The sequence below is a fragment of the Gorilla gorilla genome, chromosome 19 (assembly GCF_029281585.2).
Source record: "Gorilla gorilla gorilla isolate KB3781 chromosome 19, NHGRI_mGorGor1-v2.1_pri, whole genome shotgun sequence".
Lineage (NCBI taxonomy): Eukaryota > Metazoa > Chordata > Mammalia > Primates > Hominidae > Gorilla > Gorilla gorilla.
The window spans coordinates 38,828,849-38,856,240 of record NC_073243.2 but is presented as its reverse complement, the minus strand read 5'-3'; the positions used below and the strand labels follow the sequence as shown (position 1 = coordinate 38,856,240).

The 27,392-nt window shown below is 37.1% G+C and overlaps 1 protein-coding gene across 2 annotated transcripts in view; it reads left to right on the top strand.

Annotated features, from left to right (window-relative positions):
* TNPO1 (transportin 1) overlaps positions 1 to 27,392 on the top strand; it is a 98,247-nt gene that overhangs the window by 33,847 nt on the left and 37,008 nt on the right. For both annotated transcript variants that reach the window (XM_019013437.4, XM_063700692.1), the window contains exons 3-9: positions 1,210 to 1,285; positions 5,759 to 5,908; positions 11,804 to 11,910; positions 15,606 to 15,739; positions 22,636 to 22,717; positions 25,613 to 25,735; positions 27,232 to 27,350. In XM_019013437.4, the coding sequence (XP_018868982.1) occupies positions 1,210 to 1,285; positions 5,759 to 5,908; positions 11,804 to 11,910; positions 15,606 to 15,739; positions 22,636 to 22,717; positions 25,613 to 25,735; positions 27,232 to 27,350 (791 nt within the window). The remainder of the gene's footprint in view (positions 1 to 1,209; positions 1,286 to 5,758; positions 5,909 to 11,803; positions 11,911 to 15,605; positions 15,740 to 22,635; positions 22,718 to 25,612; positions 25,736 to 27,231; positions 27,351 to 27,392) is intronic.

Genomic DNA, 27,392 nt, shown 5'->3' with positions numbered 1-27,392 from the left:
GTATGTCCTCTGAGAAAGAAAAACTTTCTGTTGCTGTGAGATGAAAACTACTTTAGCTAAGAATACATACTGCTGTTTCAGAGTGCCTTATTTTGTCTCTCCTAAGAAGATAATATATTTAATTATTATTTTGTATAGGCTTTTGAGTACTTTTTGAAAGACCGCTGTAATAGGATAAAGAGATGTAGCTCAAGTTGTAAGAAGGTAAGCTTTATCAGGAAATAGTTTTGAAAAATTCATTGGCATATCAGCATGTTGTTAATCTGGGCCATTCACTAAAACAAGAATTACTGTCTTGGTTGGAGAAAGTAGTTACACCTTGCAGTTTTGCTAGAGACTATGTTGTTGGTTCGTTTACTTTCTGACCCCTAAACATTGAGGGTATTCAAATATGTAATAAATAGCTAATAAAGTGTTACTGGAGTTTGATTCATGGATTTAATCAGAAATTTAGATTTGTTGGGTAACAAAACATTACATCTTTCTGTGTAGTAAAACACAATTGAGAAGCATGTTAGTTAGGGGTTGGGAGTCAGGGCTTGAAGAAAGATGTAATAGAGCATTTTGTCACAGCTGCCTTCCGACAGCGATGAAATACCTGCAAATTGGTATCACTAGAAATGTTGCATCTTGGGGATGAGGGGAAGAATTGTACAGCTGTAGTGCAATAATCTCATAATGCTGACTTTATAATAAGATATATAGCCTTGTGCATAAATGGGACTTTATCTTTTTGGATTCTAAAGAACAAATGAGTCTGAAAAGTATCTTTTTTTTTAAAGTTATTCTATAAAGTTAATTTCTCTAAATGATCTTCAACTCTGAGAGACTTGTTTTCATTTGGAATGCTTTTATTTTTGTCATTTTATGCTTAAATACCTTTCTATTTAGAGTGGTTTAAAGTTGAAATCCAAGAATTTTTTTCAATATTTTTTGCTATATTGAGCATGCTGAAGCTGGAACTTTCTTATGTTGTATTGCATGTAATTGATACATTTCAGCCATAAAGCACCTAAGAGGTTTAGCAAGCACTAGCGTGTTTTTGAAATAGCATGTTGATAGATTTAGTAAGATATCCTTATTCTTAGTTTAAAAAAAAAACGCAGGACTGAAAATACCACCAAAGAGATCCTTGATTTTTAGATACAAAATGCTTAATTTCTTCCTGAGATTACGCAGAGAAGTTTCCTTAACTACTGTTTGTTCTAGAAACTGGAACAACTTAATCAGTATCCAGACTTTAACAACTACTTGATTTTTGTTCTTACAAAATTAAAATCTGAAGGTAAGTAGGATTTGTATTGATAACTATTTAAAGTTTCTTTAAGATCTATTTAAATGTACTGAGAATTATTCATTTCAAAGGATTTCATTTTGTAGTAACCTTGTGCTTTATAGATGTGGGATGAACAGTCTTAGTTAATACCACTCAGTATTTACATGTTTAATGAGAATTCCTTTTTTTTTATGTATATACAGACAGAGTCTCACTCTATCACCCAGGCTGGAGTGCAGTGGTGCGATCTTGGCTCACCACAATATCTGCCTCCTGGGTTCAAGCAATTCTCATGCCAAACCTCCCTAGTAGCCGGGATTACAGGCATGCGCCATCACATCCAGCTAATTTTTTTGTATTTTTAGTAGAGACAGAGTTTTGCCTTGTTGGCCAGGCCAACCTTGAACTCCTGGCCTCTGGGGATTCGCCTGCCGCAGTCTCCCAAGGTGCTTGGATTGCAGGTGTGAGCCACTGTGCCCAGCCAGCATTCATTTTTAATAGGGTGTTTGTATAATAAGTTACTTAATTCTTTGCAGATGAAAAACTTGTTGCAAAGTCTACTTTAATGTTTTGCTTTCATGCATATAGATGGATATAACAAAGGTTGTAATACAAAGATTGAATGTAGGTTTTAATAACTGAATATGTGTGTTTTTTGTAGAAAAAAATTGAAAGGTCATATAATCAAAATGAAAAATTATTTATCCCATCTTCCAGAGATGATTATTGTTGATCTCTTCAATTATATCCTTCTCTGCTCTTATATGGTCACATACTATTTTAAAATTATTTAGCAAAAAGTGGGATCATTCTATTCATAAGTAGACTTTTGTAACTTTTTAAAAAACTTCTAAAAGTCTACATGAAACTTTTTCATGACTCTTAATTTTAAATTTAAATGATTTCTATGACAGTTTAAAGCCTGAGTAGTCTGATTTTTAAATAACATGGTCATTTGATTATTTCTAATAATATGTAATGCATCCCACTAGACATTATTTCAGACATTATTTCATAAATATTTATGGAGCGCCATCTCTGCCATGCAATTTACAGGCGCAGGAGAGAAAAGTGAACAAAACAGACAAAAATCACTGCCCTCAAGGAGCTTACGTTGTAGTGAGAGTTGTTTCTCATAGCATTATTTGGGTATTCCCTTCCTGAAACATTGTGGACACATAGAAGTCAATTAAATATTTATTGCGCAACTGATTGGCCTGTAAATGAAAGCACTGTACCCTATTCAGTGATCAGTGTTTTAGAAGCCATGGTGCAATTAATAAAATCACTGCACTTGGAATTGGGAAATAACAAGTTTTAGACAACCAGACCATCTGTAAAGTTTCAGCTCCAAATTCTGACAGGTTAATGGTGTTAATGTGTAGTAAAAACTCACTGATTTGTATTCAGATTTTCATAATTCTTGCGCGGTGATTTCTTTTGAATTATTTTCAGTTGATTTTGTAGTTAATTTGGGGGATTTTAATTTGTGAATGAAGGACACAATAGAAAATTTAGAACTCTTAAGTCTAGGTTTTAAGAAACTAAGAATTATTTCAACAATTAATATTGCTAGTTTGATATTTGTGATACATTGCTTCTTAATATAGAAATTTTTCTGACACAGTTTGTGATCAACCTGTTTGTTTCTTATACTAAGATATTTATAAATGGATTTTTTAAATCTAATTGTTTTATATGAAATTTTTAAATTTATTTTCACTAAGGTGTCCACTCTCATGTTCTTATCCTACATTCCAAATATTAGGATTGTTACCATATTACACTCTTGAGTAAAGCTTTCTTGGGATATAAGGATACTTCCTTCAGGCCAGGCAAGGTGGCTCTTTCTTGGGATATAAGGATACCTCAGGCCAGGCAAGGTGGCTCACGCCTGTAATCCCAGCACTTTGAGAGGCCAAAGCAGGAAGATTGCTTCAGGCAAGGAGTTCAAGATCAGCAACATAGTGAATGGTGAAACTCCATCTCTGTAAAAATTAGCTAGCATAGTGGCACACACCTGTGGTCCCGCTACTCAGGAGGCTGAGGTGGGAGGATCACCTGAGCTCAGGAGGTCAAGGCTACGGTGAGCTGTGATCGTGCCACTGCACTCCAGTGTACTTAAGTGCTTCAGAAGTACTTAAAAAAACACAAACACACAACTTGTTAAGTAGTGGCAAGAGAGTTTGGAAGTCATTGCTTCCACAGAGACATTAATTACAAAACCATAAAATGTTGGAAAGGATTTTATTCAGATTTTCTTGACCCTAAAATGTGTTTCTTATGTTCATTATGCAGTTTCTCTGAGGATGCAGTAGTTTTACGTTGGTGTAACACTTGATATTTCTTCTTGTGTTTATGCATTTATTTTTTTTCCCTGGGAAGATTGGGACACAAGTTTGCTGCATGTAGTTTTCCATTTTAAAAAAATCTTTGCATCATGGCTGTTCATATTAAAGCAGCAATACAAGTAACATCTTAAATGAAAATGCTTATGTAGTAATCTTATCACTGAATTATAGAGTAAAATTTTTGATCTATAAGAGACCTCAGATGACCTGCTCTAATTATCTCACTTTACAAATGAACAAATTGAGGGTCCACTGAAGTAGTCTTAATTTTTGTAAAACAAAGGAAATCGTTAGTCGTTGAATTTTTAAAATGGATTTTAAGAGAGTATATACTTTTAATATTGAATTGTTTCACCTCATGTTGTGGTTTATGAAAATTCTTCATCTTGTAACCTTTATGGTAAAAACAATATACTATATTTCTCGTAAACAAAGTCATGCCATTTAAAATAATTATATGGCTGAATTATTAACAGGTAATTTAAGGCAAGTTTATTGCTTAAAGAAGTTAAATATCTGGCTTCATTTATTTCATGGCAGTTTTTAACTTTTAAGAGAATTTAAAGGTATTTTTGTTTGTTTGTTTTGTTTTGTTTTGAGACGGAGTCTCGCAATGGGTTGTAATTGAAAATGGAAAGTAGTTTTTAAATGATGACATGCAAGGTTTTATAGTGCTATGATGACCTGAATGAAGTTTGTGTGCAGAGAAACTGCTCTTTTTGCTTCTACATGTGCTTCACTCTTGAAGATTTCAGTGCCAGTCAGAGTTTGGGAACATCATACTAACTAGAACAAGCTTGGGATATATTATTTTTTAATAAGACGGGTAAAACAATGGTGTTACAATAACATTCTGTTCAACATGCCAGCTCTTCATCTTATAGCCCTTTGAGGGGGGGTAATACTGAAGAAGGATTCAAAGTCCTTAGTTTCTTCACTTGTGCAATGGGGTGAATAATACCTGCCTCATGAAGTTGTAAGGATTAAGTGCAGTGCCACTTGGAAAGCACTTAGCAATGTTTAATAAGTCATAAGCATTTCGAAGATGTTAACTATTGCTAATATTGTTGGTGTTGATGCCAACTGGTAAAGCCGTCAGTTATGTTCTACTAGTATTAAGTAGCTTTTTGAAAATTTGTAAATACTATCTATGGATTAAACGTATTTTAAGAAAACTCTTTTTAAATGTTTTTGGAGGTTTTTTTTTTGCTTTTAAGTTCAGAGGCAAATGAAAAACATGATATAAATTAACAGCAATTATATTTGTTACATGAAGATCTTATATATTCTTTGTCCACTTAATTTTTCAATATTACATTTTTTTGACACTGGAGGAAAATGATTTCAAAAATTTTTTTGTTTGTTTTTGAGACAGTCTCACTCTGTCGCCTAGGCTGGAGTGTAGTGGCATGATCTTGGCTTCTCTGCCTGCAGCCTCTGCCTTCTGAGTTCAAGTGATTCTCCTGCCTCCGCCTCCCAAGCAGCTGGGATTAAAGGCACACACCACTATGCCTGGCTAATTTGGGGGTTTTTAGTAGATACGGGGTTTCACAATGTTGGCCGGTCTGGTCTCGAACTCCTGGCCTTCCAAAGTGCTGGGATTACAGGCATGAACCACCACGCCCAGCCTTAAAGAAAAAAAACAGCAACAAAATTTTAATAGGATATGTTTAAGACTAATACTTCCAGCCCTATAATGATGTGTATATCAGGAAACAATAAAGCTTGAGCACAGTGGCCATATATATAAACGAAATTAACTCTTAAATCAGTGGTTCTCAACCATTGGCAATTTTAACCCCCAGAAAACATTTGACATTATCTGGCAACATTTTTGGTTAACACAGCTTGGAGGGGTGCTGCTGGCATCTGTGGCTGATGATGCTACTTAACATCTTAAAATGCACAGGACAGCACCCTCCAATAAATAATTGTCAGTATGTCAAGGTTGAAAAACCCTGAGCTATAAATGATAGAGCTAATCTTTTGTTAATCAGTTATAATTATTTTAACTGGTTATAGCAAGTTTGAATGTCAATCAACTTTTGAATATAAATGTTTGTAAAACTTATCGGCACATTTTGAAATTAAGACTACTTCAAAACTCATTACTATTACTGTTTTATTACAGATGAACCCACAAGATCATTGAGTGGTCTTATCTTGAAGAATAATGTGAAAGCACACTTTCAGAACTTCCCAAATGGTGTAACAGACTTTATTAAAAGTGAATGTTTAAATAATATTGGTGACTCCTCTCCTCTGATTAGAGCCACTGTTGGTAAGTTATATTACAACAGTTTTGCTTACTTTGTTTGTAACTGGGTCATTTTTAGAGATGACAGATTATTTCCTTAGGAATTTTTATCTGTTCCATGTTAAATTGTGATGGGGAAACTTTCATTGCCTTTAAATGCTTTTGAAATGGTGTAATCATGGTAAAAGCGCTCTCATCCAGTGAAACTAGTGACCCTGGATAAGAGGAGAGCCTAATCAAACTTAGCCTAATCAGAGTTGGTTAAAATGGGGCATCAACAAGTGATATTAATTTGCGGACACTACTTTTTCTTGAGCATGCAGATTAGAGTTCTGTTTGTTTTTTTGTTTTTTTTTGAAGCAGTCTCTGTTGCCCAGGCTGGGGTACAGTGGCACAATCTTGACTCACTGCAACCTCTGCCTCCTGGATTCAAGCGATTCTCCTGCCTCAGCCTCCTGAGTAGCTGTGATTACAGGCACCGGCCACCATGCCTGGCTAATTTGTGTACTTTTTAGTAGAGACAGGGTTTTACCATGTTGGCCAGGCTGGTCTATAACTCCTGACCTCAGGTGATCCGCCTGCCTCAGCCTCCCAAAGTGCTGAGATTACAGGCCTGAGCCATGGCGCCTGGCTTGGAGTTCCTATTTTCTGCCTAGCATGATGCATAATTTCTTGTTTCACTTTTACATGTGAAGAAATACTTTTTAATTGCTTATGAAAAACCTAAGTGTATATAAGATTCTATATTTTTACTATTTTCTCCCTTGTTTTTAAATATTAGCCTTGTCAGTAATTCAGCAGCAACTTTTTAGTCTTTTCAGAGCGTTCAGCTTATTTTCAGGGGCAGTACAACTTTCTGTTAGCTTATGTAATACTGAATTAACATGCTTAATTATAGTAACTCGTATAAATCTATTTGGAAACACACACAACTGGCTATTGGTTAACACAATTTGCCAACCAGTGGAAGCAGTAATAAATAGCCATACTGAAGAGGAGCCTACTAATGGGCAGCCTTTAGTATACCATGGGCTTAAGCAGCTAACTTCTACAAGGACCTGGAAAGCTTCTGTTAATCTACCCAGGCTGGTTAAATGAAAGTCCATTAAATGAGTCAGATGCTTTCATTAAGAGTTCCTGGCTGGGCACGGTGGCTCATGCCTGTAATCCCAGCACTTTGGGAGGCTGAGGCGGATGGATCACCTGAGATCAGGAGTTCGAGACCAGCCTGACATGGTGAAACCCTGTCTCTACTAAAAATACAAAAAAATTAGCCGGGTGTGGTGGCGTGTGCTTGTAATCCCAGCTACTTGGGAGCCTGAGGCAGGAAAATCGCTTGAACCCGGGAGGTGCAGGTTGCAGTAAGCTGAGATCACGCCATTGCACTGCAGCCTGGGTGACGAGTGAAAATCTGTCTCAAAAAAAAAAAGAGTTCCTATTTTGTCTTGTGGGCTTGAAAAATATTTATCTCTTACTTACAAAGCATTGGCTCTATGACCTCCCTGCAGATATTCTTGTATTAAACAGTGCCATCATTGACACTAATTTTACATTTGATGGGTAGAGGACATTTGTGGTTTGAGAAAAAGGACTCCCTAGATTACTCTAATGTACTCTTACATACCTTAAGGCTTTACCTACTCTTGACACTGTTAAAAAGAATGGTGAGCGTGTGCCAGCCTTTTCCATTTCAGATCCAGGAGAGAAATCTCCATACATAAGTGGAATGGAATTTAGAAGGAAGGTGGGTTTCCTCTGAGTGTTGGCAACTCAGCTGAAAGGAAAGGAGAGGATATAGAAATGAGTTATGAGATTGTTTCTTCCTAAACTGTATTTCATTATAAACCTATCTTTAAGTGCCATTTGGTTCAAACTACAATACTTTGTGTCTTTAAATTTGAAAGGTTAGAAGTAATAGCACTAGGGAGAGAAGAATTGGTTTTATCTCCTAATGAGTACTTTCACCTTCCATAAGGTTTTTGAACATGTTTAGGAGCTGACTTTATCTTTGGAATTATTTAAGCACTTAGGTATCATCTGACTTATTTTAAAACAGAGATTGGTGAAATTGACTTATGTAGGCATTTTTATTTCTTGCTGTGTATTAGTAGAATACGAAAGGTCTTTCATTTTAGTTTGTTTATGTTAAGTAGATATTTAAGTATTCTAATTGTGAGGGACCACTGCAGTTTTCAGTATAGAAACAGCTTTTATTTAGTTGCTTTACTACAGATGAAGGAGCTTCAAACATAACTGCAGTATATTTTCAAATGACATGATGTCTAGGATTTGATAAAAAAGCAATTAGGAATGTGAAGGTGGTTGTGGGTAGAAGTATGGATGAAACAAGATTGACCGTGTATTAATGACTGCTGAAGCTAGTTAATGGATACATTTAGTTCATTATATTTTTCTATTTTTATATATGTATGTGAAATTTTCTATTTTAAAAAGTCTGTAATATTAACTAGATAAAACAGCTATGAGCTTGAAATAAGTTAGCTAAAAATGAGTTCATTTTTGTCCCTCCTGCCTTCACACCCACCTCCACCCCACTTTTTGATATGTATTAGTGAAGGTGGTGGAAAGTATGATTGACAGATTCTTCCCAAAGAGGGGAGAAATTATTTTGGGGGCACAGCATTAAGACTAAAGTATTGGCCAGGTGCGGTGGCTCATGCCTGTAATCCCAGCACTTTGGGAGGCCAAGGCGGGCGGATCACGAGGTCAGGAGATCGAAACCATCCTGGCTAACATGGTGAAACCCCGTCTCTACTAAAAATACAAAAAATTATCCGGGTGTGGTGGTGGGCACCTGTAGTCCCAGCTACTCGGGAGGCTGAGGCAGGAGAATGGCGTGAACCCGGGAGGCGGAGCTTGCAGTGAGCCAGGATCACGCCACTGCACTCCAGCCTGGATGACAGAGTGAGACTCCGTCTCAAAAAAAAAAAAAAGACTCTAAAGTACTTTATAGTTCTGTTGTTGTTTTGTTTGTTTTGCTTCAGGAAAATTGATGAGTTATTTAAACACATTGGTGCTTTCCAACAAATCTGGAAAGGTTTTTTTTTTTTTTTTAATCACCCAAATTGCCTAATCTTAGTTTACATGAGAAAAAGATTTAAAACACTTCTAGGAACATATTTTGTAAGTGAAATAATTTTTTGGAGTTTCTGAAAATCATCTCTAAGAATTGGCAACAGACTCTTCATCACTTACTAACCTTCACAGAAAATTCTTGGTATATGTATAGTAGTGCAAGTACTCTGACTCTACATTATCAGTTGATGTAGGACTCTGTTCCTCTAGACCAGAGTTTTCCAACCTCAGCACTTGACATTTTGGACTGGATAATTCTTTGTTGTTGGGCTATTTTGTCTGTGCACTGCAGGATGTTAATCAGCACACCTGACCTCTACCCACTGGATACCAGCAGCAGCCACATACCCTGCTGTAGCAACCAAAAATGTCTCCAGACCATGCCACGTGTTGGGGTCAGGGAGTGCCTGACTGAGCTCCTTGAGGGAAAGGACCATGTGTTATTTTTGTATTTCTTAGTATCTATTAATAATATATACAGTACTTAAATATTTTAATTAAAAGATTACTGATTATAAAAATAGACTAGCAGCTTTGGCTTTTAAAATTTTTATTAACCTTAACAATACATGTTGGGAATCTTTTAAAGGAAGTCTATTTGGAAGGGACCACATCTGAATGACTGTGGGGTAATTCATCAGATGAAGTAAAGATGTTTCTCTTGTTTAGAGAGTATACAGTTTGTTTGTAATTTTATTATTTCAATGAGTATTCTCTTGTGTATGTTTGTACAATTACAGGAAAATTTCTATAGGATTAATTTGTGTATTTGGCATTATTGGGTCAAAGTGTGTTTAAACATTTTTAAGATTTTAATAGGTGTTGCCAAGCACACTGATTTCATTCCCATATTTGTTGTAAATACTGAGAAATATTAAGTTATGCTTGGTTTCTTTTAGACAGATCCAGATCTTTCTCATTCCCTTATTTCTTTTATATTTTAACTTTAGGAAAGACTAATTTGCAGGAACGATCAGATCTTGCTGCTTTTGGATCTTAATGGAAGGCTATTTTATTGTAAGGGCTATATCTTGAAAATGCTATCAGTACATTAATTCTTACTATACAATTTAATTTTTTTGTGTGTGGAGAATAAATTTGCCGGGAGCTTTACTTTCTAGATTCTTTTTTAGTTCTTTATCATTGAGAGCAACCTTCTCAGAACTAAAGGTAGAAAATTTATACACATGGTGATATTTGCTGTTCAGTGATAGTCATTGAGTGTTTACTAGATGGCAGGCATTTTCTATATATCCAATTGAATTTTCAGAATAACCCTATGAAGAGTTTTCTTTTTTCATTTTTGTACACTCATATTTTGCAGCTTAGAATGCATGTAATTTGCCTGTTGTCAGAGTTTATACTCTTCTGGCACTAAAAGATCCATAATCACTAAGCATATTATATCACTAATATGTTTACTAAGGCAGAAAAAAATATTAACACGAAACCTTTCTGTTGTCCTTGTGTTTGTGTTAACACAAAACTTTCCTTACGTTTGTGTGTATTTGCATAATTCATTGACTATCACAACTCTACTGCATAACACAGTTGAGATAATCCAGTCAGAACAATATGATCAGTGAGCATGGGCCACCCAGCCTTGCAGATCGCCTTTCTGGCGACTCATTCTTGATCCAGTAAGTGGGAACTGCTGTAGGAGTATATAGCCTGCCTACATGAGGGAGAGTGTTGTAAGCAGTGAAACATACAGGATTATTCTCAAGTGATACTCATCTGCTTAAGTTTTTCCTACCATGGTCCTTGGCTCTGGTTCCAGATTAAGTCAGGGAGCTATTTTTAGCTTCTTAATGTGTCTTTTATTTGAACCTAACAGACTCATAAGTTCATCACCCAGTGTTAAGTGCTGCTAACGTTTTGGCATATTTTCTTTCTACTCTTTTGTATGGATAAATTAGAATTTTTTTTTTTTTTTTTTTTTTAAGACAGAATTTCGTTCTTGTTGCCCAGACTGGAGTGCAGTGGCGCGATCTCGGCTCACCGCAACCTCCGCCTCCCGGGTTCAAGCGATTCTCCTGCCTCAGCCTCCTGAGTAGCTGAGATTACAGGCATGCACCACCATGCCCGGCTAGTTATGTATTTTTAGTAGAGATGGGGTTTCTCCATGTTGGTCAGGCTGGTCTTGAACTCCCAACCTCATGTGATCCACCCGCCTCGGCCTCCCAAAGTGCTGGGAATACAGGTGTGAGCCACCATGCCCAGCCATTAGAATTAATTTTAATTGGTGGAGCTATTCTTGGTATTATGGCAGAAAAAGAAGTTGCATTCTTATACTTGGTAAATTTAACTCAAAAAACCTTAGAGGGTGAAATGTTGAAAAACAGTATTAGAAACAGATCTGGTTTATGTGAGGTTTTTTTTTCCACAAGGTACGGAATGGTGATATGGGTGTTGTTGGTGAGTGTTACTAATTTTTTGAGACAGGGTCTCACTCTGCCCAGGCATGAGTGTGGTCTCATAGTCATGGCTCACTGCAGCCTCGACCTCCTTGACTCAGGTGATCCTCTCACTTCAGCCTCCTGAATAGCTGGGATCACAGGCGCATACCATCACGCCCAGCTGATTTTCTTGTATTTTTAGTAGTGAGAGGGTTTCATCATGTTGCCCAGGCTGGTCTGGAATTCCTGGGCTCAAGAGATCTGCCTGCCTCGGCCTCCCAGAATGCTGGGATTACAGCATGAGCCACCATGCCTGGCCAAATGTTATTATTTACATAAAATGTGTTTGTGCATACAGTTGCTCACATGGCAATGCCTGACATAATGCTGTTGGATTTCCTAAAGAAGTGTGTTTCTGTTCAAGGTATTTTGATCACAACTATAGCCTCCAAGGGAGAATTGCAGAATTGGCCTGACCTCTTACCAAAACTCTGTAGCCTGTTGGATTCTGAAGATTATAATACCTGTGAGGTAAGGATATTTGTTTCATACATAATCGGGTGTTTTCTGTTTTTCTTGTCATGTTATGTATTAGCAGCTTTTGGGAAAAATAGTTCCTCTGAAACATACAGCTTCTCAAAACTTAGAAACCTAAAGTTACCTTTGTGTTATATTACATTTGTAAATCATTTATTTTTCTATAAAAACTGTTACATTATAAACCTCTTTTACTGTATTTCACACAAGGACGTATCTTGCTTTTCTGTTCTAAAATTATTTTTGGATGTATATGTATGTAATATACAGTTTTTGTCAAGCTTAATCAGTTAAAGATAGAATGAAATTTACCAAATTCCTGGACCATGAGTACTTTTTTAGCTTCTCTAAATTGTTTTTATGCCTCTTATATGAGATATCTAAGGGATGCTGAACTTGTGTTTTTTGTTTTTGTTTTTGTTTTGAGACAGGGTCTCACTGTGTTGCCCAGGCTGGAGTGCAGTGGCACCATCATAGCTCACCTCAACCTGCTGGGCTCAAACAATCCTCCTACATCAGCCTCCCAAAGTAGTGGGGACTACAGGCATGTACTACCATGCTAGACTAATTTTTTCTTTTTTTTTTTTTTTTTGGTAGAGATGGGGTCGTGCTGTTGTTCAGGCTGACCCTGAACTCCTGAGCTCAAGCAGTCCTCCAGCCTCAGCCTCCCAAAGTGCTGGGATTACAGGCATGAGCCACTGCACTTCATTAAACTTGTCTTCGTTTTTTTTTGTTTGTTTGTTTGTTTCAAACAGGGTCTTGCTCTGTTGCCCAGGCTGAAGTGCAGTGGTGCAGTCTCGGCTCACTGCAACCTCTGCCTCCCAGAATCAAGTGATTCTCCCACCTCAGCCTCCCGAGTAGCTGCGATTACAGGCATGAGCCACCCCGCCCGCCTAATTTTTTTGTATTTTTAGCAGAGACAGAGTTTCACCATGTTGGACAGGCTGGTCTTGAACTCCTGGACTCAAATGATCCACCTGTCTCAACCTCCCAAAGTGTTAGGATTACAGGTGTCAGCCACTGCGCCGGACCATTGTCTTCGTTGTAATCATACATTAACTCTGACCTGTGGGTTTTTGTGTGTGTGTGTGTGTGTGTGTGTGTTTTGTTGTTGTTGTTGTTTTGTTTTGTTTTGTTTTTTGCCACTGATTAGATCACTAGCATCCTTTTCGTTTGGGGAGAGAGGATGATTTCTCATGGTTAGTGGATACTGTAAGTATCTCTTTAATTAGCAGGCTTCCAATTTGGGTAGAAATCTATTTTTTGTGGAAACCATAGTTGGTGTTTTGACTCTGTAAAGCATCAACTCCTCTACCTCTCAAAGAGCGGAGGTTGAAGGCAGGGCAGGCACAGGAATAACCTGTCAACAACAAAAAAACCCCACAGGAATAACCTAACCTAAAAGGGAAAAAAGAAACGATCGGCCATGGTGGCTCACACCTGTAATCCCAAGGCCTAGGTGGGTGGATTGCGTGAGTTCAAGACCAGCCTGGGCAATGTGGTAAAACCCTATTAGAAGAAATTGGCCAGGTGTGGTGATTTGTGCCTGTGGTCCCAGCTACTCAGGAGGCTGTGGCGGCTCACACCTGTAATCCCAGCACTTTGGGAGACTGAGGCAGGTGGATCATTTGAGGTCAGGAGTTTGAGAGACCAGCCTGGCCAACATGGTGAAACCCCATCTCTACTGAAATACAAAAATTAGCCAGGCATGGTGTCAAATGCCTGTAATCTCAGCTACTCTGGAGGCTGAGGCAGGAGAATCGCTTGAACCCAGGAGGCGAAGATTGCAGTGGACTGAGATTGCACCACTGCACTCCAGCCATCTCAAAAAAAAAAAAAAAAAAAGGCTTTGGAAATACACTGATAAGATTACAGAAAAGCTAAATAATAAGTCATCATGTGACAGTTGATTGCATTTAAATAGTGCTTTGGTGTGATGGTAATAACATAAAAGAAGATCAAAATTTTAAGCAAGTGCTTTCCAAGAATAAAAAATTTAAGCTGCAGTAATTGTGAAATTGTTGAGCTAGTGTACTACATAGAAGTCATACTGTAAATAAACAATATTCCCATCCATCTGAACTAAAGATAGTGGTTTTCCAGATGTTGGTATGGAGTGATAGCTAAATGTTTGTTCTTATTTGAAATTTTTAATTGCCATATGGGTAACAAGTTCACATTTAATTTGATGTAATAGGCTTTCAGAAGTAAAGCTTTTTTAAAAAAAAAAACACCTTAATAATTGAATATGACTATTTTAGCATGTTAATTAAAATTCCTGATATTTAATGCATATTAAATTGAAGACTGAAATTTAATATATTGATTAAATTTTAGACTTAAAAATATTTTCAGATTTAATATTTTTAAGATATTATAAAATCTAAAAGGATGTTGGGTAGTTTCCTTAAAGGATTTTACCTTCTGTTGGACACTTTAAAACTGTACTATGGAGAATAAGCATCAAGTTGCCGCTGACGGAATTATATAATATAAACAGTAAAGTAGGTGGGTGGGTAACTAGTAGGTTACATGTTATGTACAAAGGCTCTGGATTATCCCCTTTAGTATTAAAATGGTTATAGGAAAATGGTTGCCAATTTGCATTGCCTGCCCTTGCAACAGATTTTGTCACCAGTTACCCAGTGAATACTTTTATATGTAAGTAACTTTTTTTTTTTTCTATATGTAAGTAACTTTTTTTTCCTTTTTTTGAGACAGAGTTTTGCTCTGTCACCCAGGCTGGAGTGCAGTGGTGCCATCTGGGCCCACTGCACCCTCTGCCTCCCAGATTCAAGTGATTCTCATGCCTCAGCCTCCAGAGTAGCTGGGATTACAGGCATGCACCACCACGCCCAGCTAATTTTTTTGTTTTTACTAGAGACGGGGTTTCACCATGTTGGCTAGGCTGGTCTTGAACTCCTGACCTCAGGTAATCCACCCGCGTCGGCCTCCCAAAGTGCTGGGATTACAGGCTTGAGCCACCACACCTGGCCTAAGTAACTTTTTAATGGTATTAATGACCTCTCTGTGCTTCAAAAAGAAAAGTATTACAGTGGTTAACTACTCTTCTATGTAAATGTAGAGTTTTATATTTAATTGAAACAAACTGGTATTTAATTCCTGCCAACCAAAATATCCTCCACTTCTAAGTCATTTAATGCTAAAACTAAAATATACCCTTGTATTTTAACTGAGATTTTTACATACTCGATGATATAATAATTTGTTTTAAAATTGAATATTAGAGCGGGCGTGGTGGCCCACGCCTGTAATCCCAGCACTTTGGGAGGCTGAGGCAGGCCGACCAGCTGAGGTCAGGAGTTTGAGACCAGCCTGGCCAACACAGTGAAACCCCATCTCTACTAAAAATACAAAACTTAGCCGGGCACAATGGCAGGCACCTGTAATCCCAGCTACTCGGGAGGCTGAGGCAGGAGAGTCACTTGAACCCGGGAGGCAGAAGTTGCAGTGACCCGAGATGGTGCCACTGCACTCCAGCCTGGGCGACACACCAAGACTCCATCTCAAAAAAAAAAAAAAATTGAATGATTAAATTTATGGATTTTAGAAGGCATTTTATGTGGGCTGAGAACATTAGTCCATACAAATTAATCAGCATTCTTCAGTTTGTTTTCAAATGGCTTCATTTTTAACAAATTCTGATAATTTAAATGCGTCTCTTACAGGGAGCATTTGGTGCCCTTCAGAAGATTTGTGAAGATTCTGCTGAGATTTTAGACAGTGATGTTTTAGATCGTCCTCTCAACATCATGATTCCCAAATTTTTACAGTTCTTCAAGCATAGTAGTCCAAAAATAAGGTACTTATATTGCCAGTACTAATTGATTAACTGTGATATAAACCTGACCATTGTCTTAGTTTTCATTACCTAATATTTTTGACATTAGCAAAAGATCAAAAGATATTGGGTGTTCCAGAGAGGTGAACTTATGTAATTGAAATTGACTACTTCAGTAACAAAACCTGTGATATGTTGACTCTTTGTGAGGAAATTTTTGTGAAACATGATAAAAGTTTTGTGTCTTTTTACAGTGGTTAATTATATTCATGATAGTTAACAGGCATCTTCTAACTTCCTTTATTTAAGGCCAGGATTAGTTGTGGGTTTGTTTTTTTTTTTAGCTTTGATTTTAGAATCGGGATACATGTGCAGGTTTGTTACAAAGGCATATTGCGTGGATGCTGGGGGTTTAGAGTACAAATGAATCCATCACCTAGGTGGTAACCATAGTACCCATTAGCTAGTTTGGCCCTCTCCCTCCCTCTTCTTATATTCCCCAGTGTCTGTTGTTCCCATCTTTATGTCGATGTGTACCAAATGTTTAGCTCCCACTTATAAGTGAGAACATGCAGGTATTTGGTTTTCCATTATTACAACATTATAATAATGTTGTTATTTCTGGCATAGTTAACTGGATAGGAGTTCACGTTTCCAGGAAGTTTCCCCCTTTTAACATTTTAACTAAGATAATGAAAATGTGGCAATATACATACTTCACTTTTTGTGACTGATTCTCACTAATGAAAAAACAGCTGGGCCTGGTGGCTCATACCTGTAATCCTAACACTTTGGGAGGCCCAGGTGGGTGGATCGCTTGAGCTCAGGAGTTCAAGACCAGCCTGGGCAACGTGATGAGACCCCATCTGTACAAAAAATATAAACATTAGCTGGGCATGGTGTCACACACCTGTGGTCCCAGCTACTTGGAGGGTCAAGGTGGGAGGATTGCTTAAGCCCAGAAGAAGGAGGTTGCAGTGGACTGAGATTGTACCACTGCACTCCAGCCTGGGTGACAGAATGAGACCTTGTCTCAAAAAAGAAAAACAGAAAAAATTCAAAAATCATATTTCTGGTAATCGATACACCATTGCTGGATATTAAATATTAATAAATATTTTTTCACGATTTTTATTTTGTAGATGGTCATTTGATTAAAATGTTAGGTAAAGTAGAGCAATTCAGAAATATTTCACCTAAAATCACAGCGCTTTGGGAGGCTGAGGCAGGAGGATTGCTTGAGGCCAGGAGTTAGAGACCAGCCTGCGCAACATAGCAAGACCCTTTCTCTACAAAAAATAAGTTTAAAAAATTAGCCGAGTGTAGTGGTGTGTGTGCCTATAGTCCTAGCTACTCTGGAGGCTCAAGCAGGAGAATCAGTTGAACCCAGGAATTCAAGGCTGCAGTGAGCCACTGTGCTCTAGCCTGAGTGATGGAATAAGACCCTGCCTGAAAAAAAAAAAATTCCGTTTCATGAATGTTGATTAATACCCATTTGAGATTCTGTTGTACATACTTTTAGCATTTTTCTCTTTAATGTATATTTGGGTAAATAACTATCTGCTGTAAATATATACTAAATGTATCATCCATCTTTAATATGATGTTATTCTACATTATTTAATACCTTATTAATGTAGTTTAACTGACATTTACTATGTACTCTTAAGCGTTCTTGTCTCTCAACGTAACTGTTGGACTTCAAGAATATAAAATTAGAGTATAGGAAACTATATTGCCTAGTTCTATAGGCAGTGACTAAACAATTTAAAAATAAGAACCATTTTATCAGACTTGAGGTACTCAGAATTGAATTATTCTTAGTTGATGACATTCTCATCATGGCCTACTCGTATTTAGCCTTTAGTTATATATTATCTTTAATAACATAAGCAATCAGATCCACCATCTGAAACAAAATGAAGACCTTGACAACATTCTACATCTAAATCACAATTTCATACTTCCCTTACATTTCTTGATAGATAATTTTATTGCATGCATATGCAAAGGGTGAGATATATCTTAGTTTTTAGCATTGTAAGAACTGCACAGTACTAAATGTAGACATAGGCAACTTTAATGTTATGTTGCATTCATCTGTACTGAATCACTATAGTTCATTTTGACTCCTCTGTAATATTCCATTGCATGACAATTAGCATATTTTTTAAGTGTTGCCAATCAAATAGATATTTGGTGTTTCATTATGGTCTTGATAATACTTTGCTATCATTAATGATGTTGAAGATCTTGTATGTTTATTGCCTTTATCTTGTTCTTGTCTCTTCCTTTTTTCTACTAGGTTATTTGTACTCCATTGATTTACAGGAATTCTCATCCTTTATCAGTTATGTGTGTAGAGAATATCTTAATCCTTTTTTGTCTTTACTAAGAGTTTAAAATGTTAAGGGCTTTTTGACATTTAAGAGCTTAATATGGCCGGGCACGGTGGCTCACGCCTGTAATCCCAGCACTTTGGGAGGCCAAGGCGGGCGGATCACAAGGTCAGGAGATCGAGACCATCCTTGCTAACATGGTGAAACCCCGCCTCTACTAAAAATACAAAAAATTAGCCGGGCATGGTGGCGGGCACCTGTAGTCCCAGCAACTCTGGAGGCTGAGGCAGGAGAATGGCATGAACCCGGGAGACGGAGCTTGCAGTGAGCTGAGATTGTGCCACTGCACTCCAGCCTGGATGACAGAGCAAGACTCCGTCTCAAAAAAAAAAAAAAAAAAAAAACAATATATCAGGCATTTGTGGGTCTGTTATGAGATAAACATTCTGTCTTTTCCATTTATGTAACTTTTTCTTGCTGTCACATTTATTTTATAGTCCCTTCTCCCCATCAGTTTAAAATGTCACCTCTGTTATATGCTTAGTTATATGCGTGCATAGGTGTATTAATGGGCCCTCTATTTTATTCCATTGCTGTTTCATGACTAAAGCTTCAAATTGAATTCTGATATATCTTAGAGCAAAAATTGGAGTGTTTGAGGCTTTTTTCTTTTTTTAACAAGTTGCAGTTACTTAAAGTTTAGGCTGGGCGTGGTGGATCACCTGAAGTCAGGGGTTCAAGACTAGCCTGGCCAACATGGTGAAACCCTGTCTCTGCTAAAGATACAAAAAATTAGCTGGATGTGGTGGCGGGCGCTTGTAATCATAGCTACTCAGGAGGCTGAGGCATGAGAATCACTTGAACCCGGGAGGCGGAGGTTGCAGTGAGCCGAGATCGTGCCACTGCAACTCCAGCATGGGCAACAAGAGCAAAACTCCATCTCAAAATAAAAAAAGTTTATAACATATTGCAATGAATTTCTACACAGCAAGGAAAGAGTTGTACAAACAGCTCAAACTATATTAAGATAATTTTTCCGTATTTTTATTGTGTTCTGGCTTATCTCAACTTGAAAAAAATTTTGGGTAATGTTACTCCTATTTATAAGGTAAATTTATATTATGTCCCAGAATGGAATGAAAATAAGGCCTACAGTTTTACAACATATAAATTTGGCAGAACTTTTAAAATAATAAATGGCAGGGCGTAGTGGCTCACACCTGTAATCCCAGCACTTTGGGAGGCTGAGGCGAGTGGATCACCTGAGGTCAGGAGTTTGAGACCAGCCCGGCCAACATGGCAAAATCCTACCTCCATTAAAAATACAAAAGTTAGCCTGGCATGGTGGCATGCACCTGTAATCCCAGTTACTTGGGAGGCTGAGGCAGGAGAATCACTTGAACCCAGGAGGCGGAGGTTGTGGTGAGCTGACATTGCGCCACTGCACTCCCTCCTGGGTGACAGAGTGAGACTCCATCTCAAAAAAATAAATAAATAAAAACAGTTTTACCTTATAAAAATATGAGTTGAAGAAAGGCTAAAAATCAGAATTTGACCTGGAATATGCAGAGTTTCAGGATGAGAAATTAGAATTGAAAATATACATGATTTAACAGAATTACTCTGAGCTTACTAAATACCTCAGATGCTTCTGGGGGAATATTTTCTTATAATCTATAAGGAAGAGATCATATTGGAGAAAAATTCATTCTTCACAAACAAATGCCATTTATATAGTATCAGACAGATCTAATTAACAAATTGATATTGATTATGAATATGTGACATGAGTAATTATTCTGCCTTTGTTATTGCCTTTGATCACCAGAAATAATACAAGGAAGTTTTATTTTTCTATACACAGATATCCATAGCATTCCAAGTTTATCATCTGTATTTCTGGCCTAGATCTGATTCCTTTTATTGGGAAATGATATTTAGAGCTTACAGTAGGACAGTAGGAATGCCTTTTCTCTTCCTTATAAATTCTACAGTTGGCAAGTTTTATGAAAAACCTTGTTGGAATTTACATTGGAATAACATTAAATCTGTGGATCAATTTAGGAGAAATAGTCATTTTCACAATACTAATTGCTTTTTTTTTTTTTTTTTTTGAGACGGAGTTTCACTCTCGTCTCCCAGACTAGAGTGCAATGGCATTATCCCTGCTCACTGCAACCTCCACCTCCCAGGTTCAAGCGATTCTCCTGCCTCAGCCTCCCAAGTATAGCTGGGATTGCAGGTGCATGCCATCACTCCCAGCTAATTTTTTATTTTTGGTAGAGATGGGATTTCACCATGTTGGCCAGCCTGGTCTCCAACTCCTGACCTCAGGTGATCCGCCCACCGTAGCCTCCCAGAGTGCTGGGATTACAGGCGTGAGCCACCGTGCCCAGCCAATTGCTTGTTTTTAATGAAGTTTTATACTTTTCTTTTTAGAGGCCTTGAACATATTACATATTAAATGTATTCCCAGGCACTTGGTCTTATGATACTATTGTAAATGGTAGCATTTAAGTTACACTTTCTAGTTTTTTCATTCATTGCTGATATATAGAAACTATATTAAACTTCTAAAGAAAGCACGTCACACTGTTTCTTTTAATTTAAAATGTAAGTCCTAACTGTTCCCAAGTTTCTAAAAATGGTTTGGGGAGGCTAGTAGTAGGTGCCTCTGGAGGTTGGGGATAGGAGAGATTTCTGCCTTTAAATTTTGCCTTACATGCACACACAAAAAATGCAAGTTAAAAGATTTTTGTTCTTGATTTAAAGGCCCTTTAAAAGACTTTATTGTATTTTTTTCCATTTGTTTACTATGCCAAGTACTTAACATATATATTAGCTGATGTAGTTTAATCCCCCCAACAAATGAATGAATTGTAGGTTGCTGTTGTTTTTGAGACAGAGTTGGGTTTTTTTTGAGACTGAGTCTCACTCCATCACCCAGGCTAGAGTACAGTGGCGCGATCTCGGCTCACTGCAACCTCCGCTGCCCGGGTTCAAGCGATTCTCCTGCCTCCTGCCTCCTGCCTCAGCCTCCCGAATAGCTGGGATTACAGGCATGCACCACCAGGCCCGGCTAATTTTTGTATTTTTAGTAGAGGCAGGGTTTCACCATGTTGGCCAGGCTGGTCTAGAACTCCTGACCTCAAGTGATCTGCCCGCCTCGGCCTCCCAAAGTGCTAGGATTACAGGCGTGAGTCACTGCGCCCAGCCAGTAGTAGTTTTATAGAATGAGAAAAACACACTTTAAAGCATAGGTAGCTTACCCTGTGTTGAACATTTAAGGGGTTGAACTCCCCATAGTATGCTTTTTTCACTTAATGTTATCTTGGTAAATGTTTATGTGCTTTGCTGTAACTGCAGAACCAAAAATCAACTGTTTTTGGCACAGTGGTTAAGACAAAGAAAGGTTTTCATGGGGTTATATTTCAGAAGAGGAGACAAGACAGATAATGAATAAGTAATATGATTTCATACAGTCATGAGTACAATGGAAAAATAATGAGATCAGGGATAGACAGTGATTCAGAGATACTTTATGTAAATGGCTCTCTGTAAAGGAAACATTTGTGCAAAGACTGAACAAAGTAAGGAAGTGAGTCTATGAAAGATGGTGAAGAATGTTTAAGACAGAACAGCAAGTGAGAAGTCTCTGGAATTAGGAATCAGCCTTTTAGAGTGACAAAAGAAAGAAACTTTGGGTTGTAGCAGCATGATGGGAATTGAGGTTAGGGGGTAAGGGAGGAGCCACAGTATAAAGGAATGTCTAGGCAAGTAGTCAGCAAACTATGTCCCATGGAGCCAAATTTAGCCCATGACCTGCAAGGTAAGGATGATTTTTAAATTTAAGAGGTTGTAATTAAGAGGGAAAAAAATGACAACAAAGGTCTTCATGTGGCCCATAAAGCTTAAAATATTTACTGTTTGACCTTTTGTAGAAAAAGTAGATTAAGTTTTATTGCAGCAATCTGAATGAGAGTATAGTGTGGTCTGTGTGTGTCAAACAGGCTGTAGTGGGGTTTGGCACAGTGGAAGTCAGGAAACCAAGTACAGCCTATTTCATTAACCCTGGTAAGAGATCAGAGATCATGGCTTGGATGAGAGAAGTGAAAGCAGTGAGAAATGATTAGATTAAGAGTAAATTTTTAAAGTTGGTGCCAATAAGAACTGCTGAGCAATTGATTTGCATATGCCAGAACACATGGACTATTCTCCATTTTTAGTTTCAAAAGGAATGTTTACCTATCATTTTTAAATCTGTAGGTATCTAAAAAAAAAAATTTTGCCCCTCCCCAACCTCCACTCTTTATGGGTATGCACTATTAAAAATTTGCACATGTCCTTTCTAACATTTTTCAGTTGCTTAGAAATACATATTGCTCTGCAGCTTGCATTTTGCACTTAGTATATCATTCAGATTCTTTCCTTGTTGATACAGAAGTTTGACGTATTCTTTTTAGTGGGTATATTGATAGACATACCATAATATTTTTATGGAGGAATGTTTTTGCCAATTTTCTATAGATAGAACAAAGTTACAATGAGCATATGTTAAATTTTAAACTTTGTTTCTAGGTCTCACGCTGTTGCATGTGTCAATCAGTTTATCATCAGTAGGACTCAAGCTCTAATGTTGCACATTGATTCTTTTATTGAGGTAAGACTTGTTCTTGTCTCCCTCCCAAACCCCCAGCTTTTTTTTTTGAGAAGGTTAGGTGATGCTAACTGCATGTAGTTTTGCTTTAAAACAAGAATCATTTATAATTCTAAACTCAATATTTAATTAAATTATTTCTGATAGTATTAAAACTGGATATGGGATAGACTAACTTTTGTTAGCTGAGAAGGCACTTTTACTAATTTTTCTACTTGTATCATTCTACAAACACTGATTTTGGTGGCGGGGTATGTTTAGTATCTTGACTACTTTAAAAATTTTTCCTTCAATATACTGTTCAAATTGCATATGGAAACCAAGTCCCTCAGCTCATGCAGTTTTTGAAATGTGAAAAATTGGTGAGGTTAGATTAAGTTGATTTGGTAGAATCTGAAGGCACAGACTACAAGGACAGTATTTTCCATTGGTTTCCATTGTAAAATTAGAGGCATCAGGAAAAATAGACTCTTTAGGCATTTTGAACTTTCTGATAAAAGTGGAAAGAAAAGAGCATAATTTTCTGGCCAGGAACCATAAGCACCACAATTTCTTCTCAAAATCTCTGCTACTTGATAACAATTAAAAGGATTGTTAAAGTTCCTTAAGCACCTTCACTTTTATTTTCATGAAATGGAATTTTAAAAGTCCCTTAGAAGTCAGACTGCTGATACTACTGTTGGGAAATTATAAGGAAGAGTAGGGGGGGTTACGTTACTTTTTTTCTCATCACTTAAATTGACCAGCTTCTTTCTGAGCATCTTTTACCAATAAACTAAGAGTAGTAGACATAAAGATCCTTTAGCCATTTACAAGTTAAAACCAAAATGTGTCTTAAATAGTTTTACTGACTACTACCTACTATGGAACAGATACTGTGTTTGATACTAGGGATACTTAAATTTTATGCCTGCAAGGTGTTTTCTTTCAGTCTAGTCTAGAGGTAGTATAATGTAGTGGATAATACTAGAGGTCTGGAGTAGACTATTGGTGTTCAAATCTCAGCTTCTCAGTTTAGTAGCTTTTAACCTTAGATGCTTTATTTAACTGATGTTTTCTTTATATCATCTGTAAAATGAGTCAATAATTGACCTACCTTGTTGGATTGTTATAAACCTAGTTGATATAAGTAAATTGGAACAATGGCTGCCACAGAGTAAGCAAGCACTTCATGTTAGCTATTAAAGTATTAATAGTAGTATTTCTGTTGCAATTATCCTGGTGTTTTCTTTTAGTATTACTCTTTCACAGTTTAATAAAGGGGACAATGATAGACATACCAGCACCTTATAAGGAAATATAATCTAAAATAAATGAAATTGAATTATTTCTGAAAATAAAAATTTCATAGGACTGTACTCAGCAAGTGAGGCAGAAACATTTTCTAACATTTTAAAATATTTTGCTTTACTATTAAATATGTTAATATTTGTTTACTACTTGATAGTCCTGCAGGATTTAGCCAATTCTCCACCCTACAAAAACAGTAAACCTCTGGAGGAAGTGCCTCTAACATATAGTAGGCCCTCAATAGCAATTTGCCAAGTGAATAAGTAAACTAATTTTCTTCACTTGCCATTGTTTTCATGGTATCATGTCTGCTAAGTCTAACACATTGATGAAAAGTTTATTGGTTGCCAGTACATGGCTATAATGTATAACCTTGGCAAAGCTGGGTATTCATTGACAGTAGTAACAAAAGTGACGAATGCAAGATGATGGCATTGGGTATCCCCACCCCCAACCCAGTTGCTGTTCTCTAGAGTAAATTAATGAAATCTTTTAATAAAATTTAATGGAGGATGTACTGTTAATGGCAATGCCTGCTGGGAAAACAGTGCTCTTTTCTATGTAAAATACAATTAAAACAGGAACTACGTAGTTTTGAGAGTGTCAAATGTGGAAGCAGGACTTGGGGAAATCAACATTTTAAAAATGCTGCAATAGTACTTCACACAGTGTCCCATTTGATCGTTGAATTTCTCCTCTTTCTTGTAATGAGATTTTAGGTTCATTTTGTAGAGGATTTCTGTGATTTCCTGGAAAAAGACAGTGGGACACATTGGATGTTACTTAACTTTTTAAATGCTTGTTTTACTGCTTTTAATACATGTGTGTGTAAATAAAGTAAGACTTTATGTGTGACATGAGGAAGGCTTAATTGTGTTTTCCTCTCACATCCCCACTCTGAGAGATGTCTTTTTCTTCTAGTGGAAGCTTGTTGGTGTAGGGAAATGAGTGTGTGAACTCTGATTCCATGAAAGCCAGATTCAGATCTTCTGCTGGTTATCAAGTTAACTTAACGTCTATTAATTTATTTCCTTATTTGTAAAATTGAATAATAATGTCTTAGAGTTTTGAAGATAAAATAGTCTATTGTCCATTCAGACATTGCTTTTTACTTGCAGACGTAGGGAACAGCATAATATTTATTACTAATTTTATTGAACAACATCAGTTTAGGGTTAAGTTAGAAAATCAGTATATACTAATATTTGTCGATTATTGAATCTGTATCACCTTTTTATAAATCTTGATCTATTACCACCTCTCACCTTAAAAATCAGGGTTGGTAGGGAATAGTCTTTTGTCTCTGCTTCTGGGTGAGCAAACAAATGCTCCTATGTCCTAATGACATGGTTTCTTAAAAACTAAAAATTTCCTCAAAGTACAGCTGATTGTACTCTTATCAGAAAAGAATAGCTCTTCATCTTTTATCAAAATCATAATCTTTGTCAGTTATTCCACATATAATTCTTGTAATCTAATATTGTAGGCCAATTCAGTCAGTTTTTGGTACCTTTGTAGGGTTTCTTTAAATGTCACCAACTTGCAGGTTACTTATTACTTGTGTGTAAGCCTTTCTAAAACTAGAAAAAATTATTTCTTGTGCAACAGAATCTCTTTGCATTAGCTGGTGATGAAGAACCAGAGGTACGGAAAAATGTGTGCCGAGCACTTGTGATGTTGCTCGAAGTTCGAATGGATCGCCTGCTTCCTCACATGCATAATATAGTTGAGGTAACACTGGCAATTTAAAGGCTCTTTCATCATCTTTCCCCTAAGAGAAATACTAGATAGAAAATACAACATACCGGAAGGGAAGGGAACTATAAAATAGTTATGATTGTCTTAAAATTATAAGTTATCTTTGTGGGGAGTTTAGTATTTCTGGGTATAGTTGTACATACTGTATAACTTTGGAAGTATTTTAAGTAGTATGTTATCTAGAGCCTCCTTTTCACTTCCAAAGTTCCATATGGTAGAGAGAAGGGAGGATCTTTTTTAAAGGTTGCAGTCTAAGATCTGTTAAAAGGCTAGCATTCGTGGTATGCAGCAACTCCTGTTCTAAAACTTTACACATGGCTGCATAAGGTAGGCCTGTTTTTTCTTTGAAAAGTCAGGCGGGACTGATTGAAAGTTTAGTGTTAACTAAAGTGAAGAAATTTTATCAGTTGCTTGGTCACAGCTGGGGAACCTAATTTATAATGTTACAGTTCTTTCTTCTACAATACTCAGTAGCAAAAGAGTAGGACATGATGTAGCATGTAATAGGGGTTGGCCTATGACACTGTTGTGTGGGCATATTTTGTTAGGTGAGATGTTTCAGTCCGTAAGAGGATGTGTACAGTCTATTAGTTGGCACTTCTACCCTCAGGTACGTTGTGAAAATCACGTGAGTGAATTTGGCTTGGTGTGTTCCAGAGGACATGAGAAATCTATTTTGTTGAGAATTACAAATTATATTCGCACTAAGAGATGTCACTAGTACTTCCCAAATGAAAAATTATCTTTATAATTTCAGTATGTATATGTCACTTTAAATACGTGAAAGTCTATATACAAGAGACAGCTTGAGTAATTGTAGAGTCTTCATTTTAAGAAATATATAATGAGTTCTTAATTTTTATTTTTATGTTTCTAAGAAGGCTTAATATTTGATTAACATTCACATTTCAAAAATCTCAGTAGTATCATAAAAAAACTACACAGAAACAGATAATACATTCACTGAACACTTTTCATTGAGTAGCAGTTTAAATCAGTGTTTCTTAAATTTAACTGTATTTTATAGTCACCTAGGAAACTTTTTAAAAATTCAAATTCTGGCCGGGTGCGGTGGCTCACACCTGTAATCCCAACACTTTGGGAGGCCGAGACGGGCAGATCACGAGGTCAGGAGATCAAGACCATCCTGGCTAACACGGTGAAACCCTGTCTCTACTAAAAATACAAAAAAATTAGCCGGGCGTGGTGGCAGGCGCCTGTAGTCCCATCTACTCGGGAGGCTGAGGCAGGAGAATGGCATGAACCCAGGAGGCAGAGCTTGCAGTGAGCCGAGATCACGCCACTGCACTCCAGCCTGGGCGACAGAGTGAGACTCCATCTCAAAAAAAAAAAAAAAAAAAAATTGCCTAGGTTGAAAACCATAAGGTCAAAAGCTTGCTTGATAGTAGGACTGAATTGATACTGTGTGATTTTTAAACTGACTAATATTAAGGATATTGTGTTTCCAGTACATGCTACAGAGGACTCAAGATCAAGATGAAAATGTGGCTTTAGAAGCCTGTGAGTTTTGGCTAACTTTAGCTGAACAGCCAATATGCAAAGATGTACTCGTAAGGCATCTTCCTAAGTAAGTGTTCCCTCTTATAAATGCTGCCTTGTTCTTTAATTT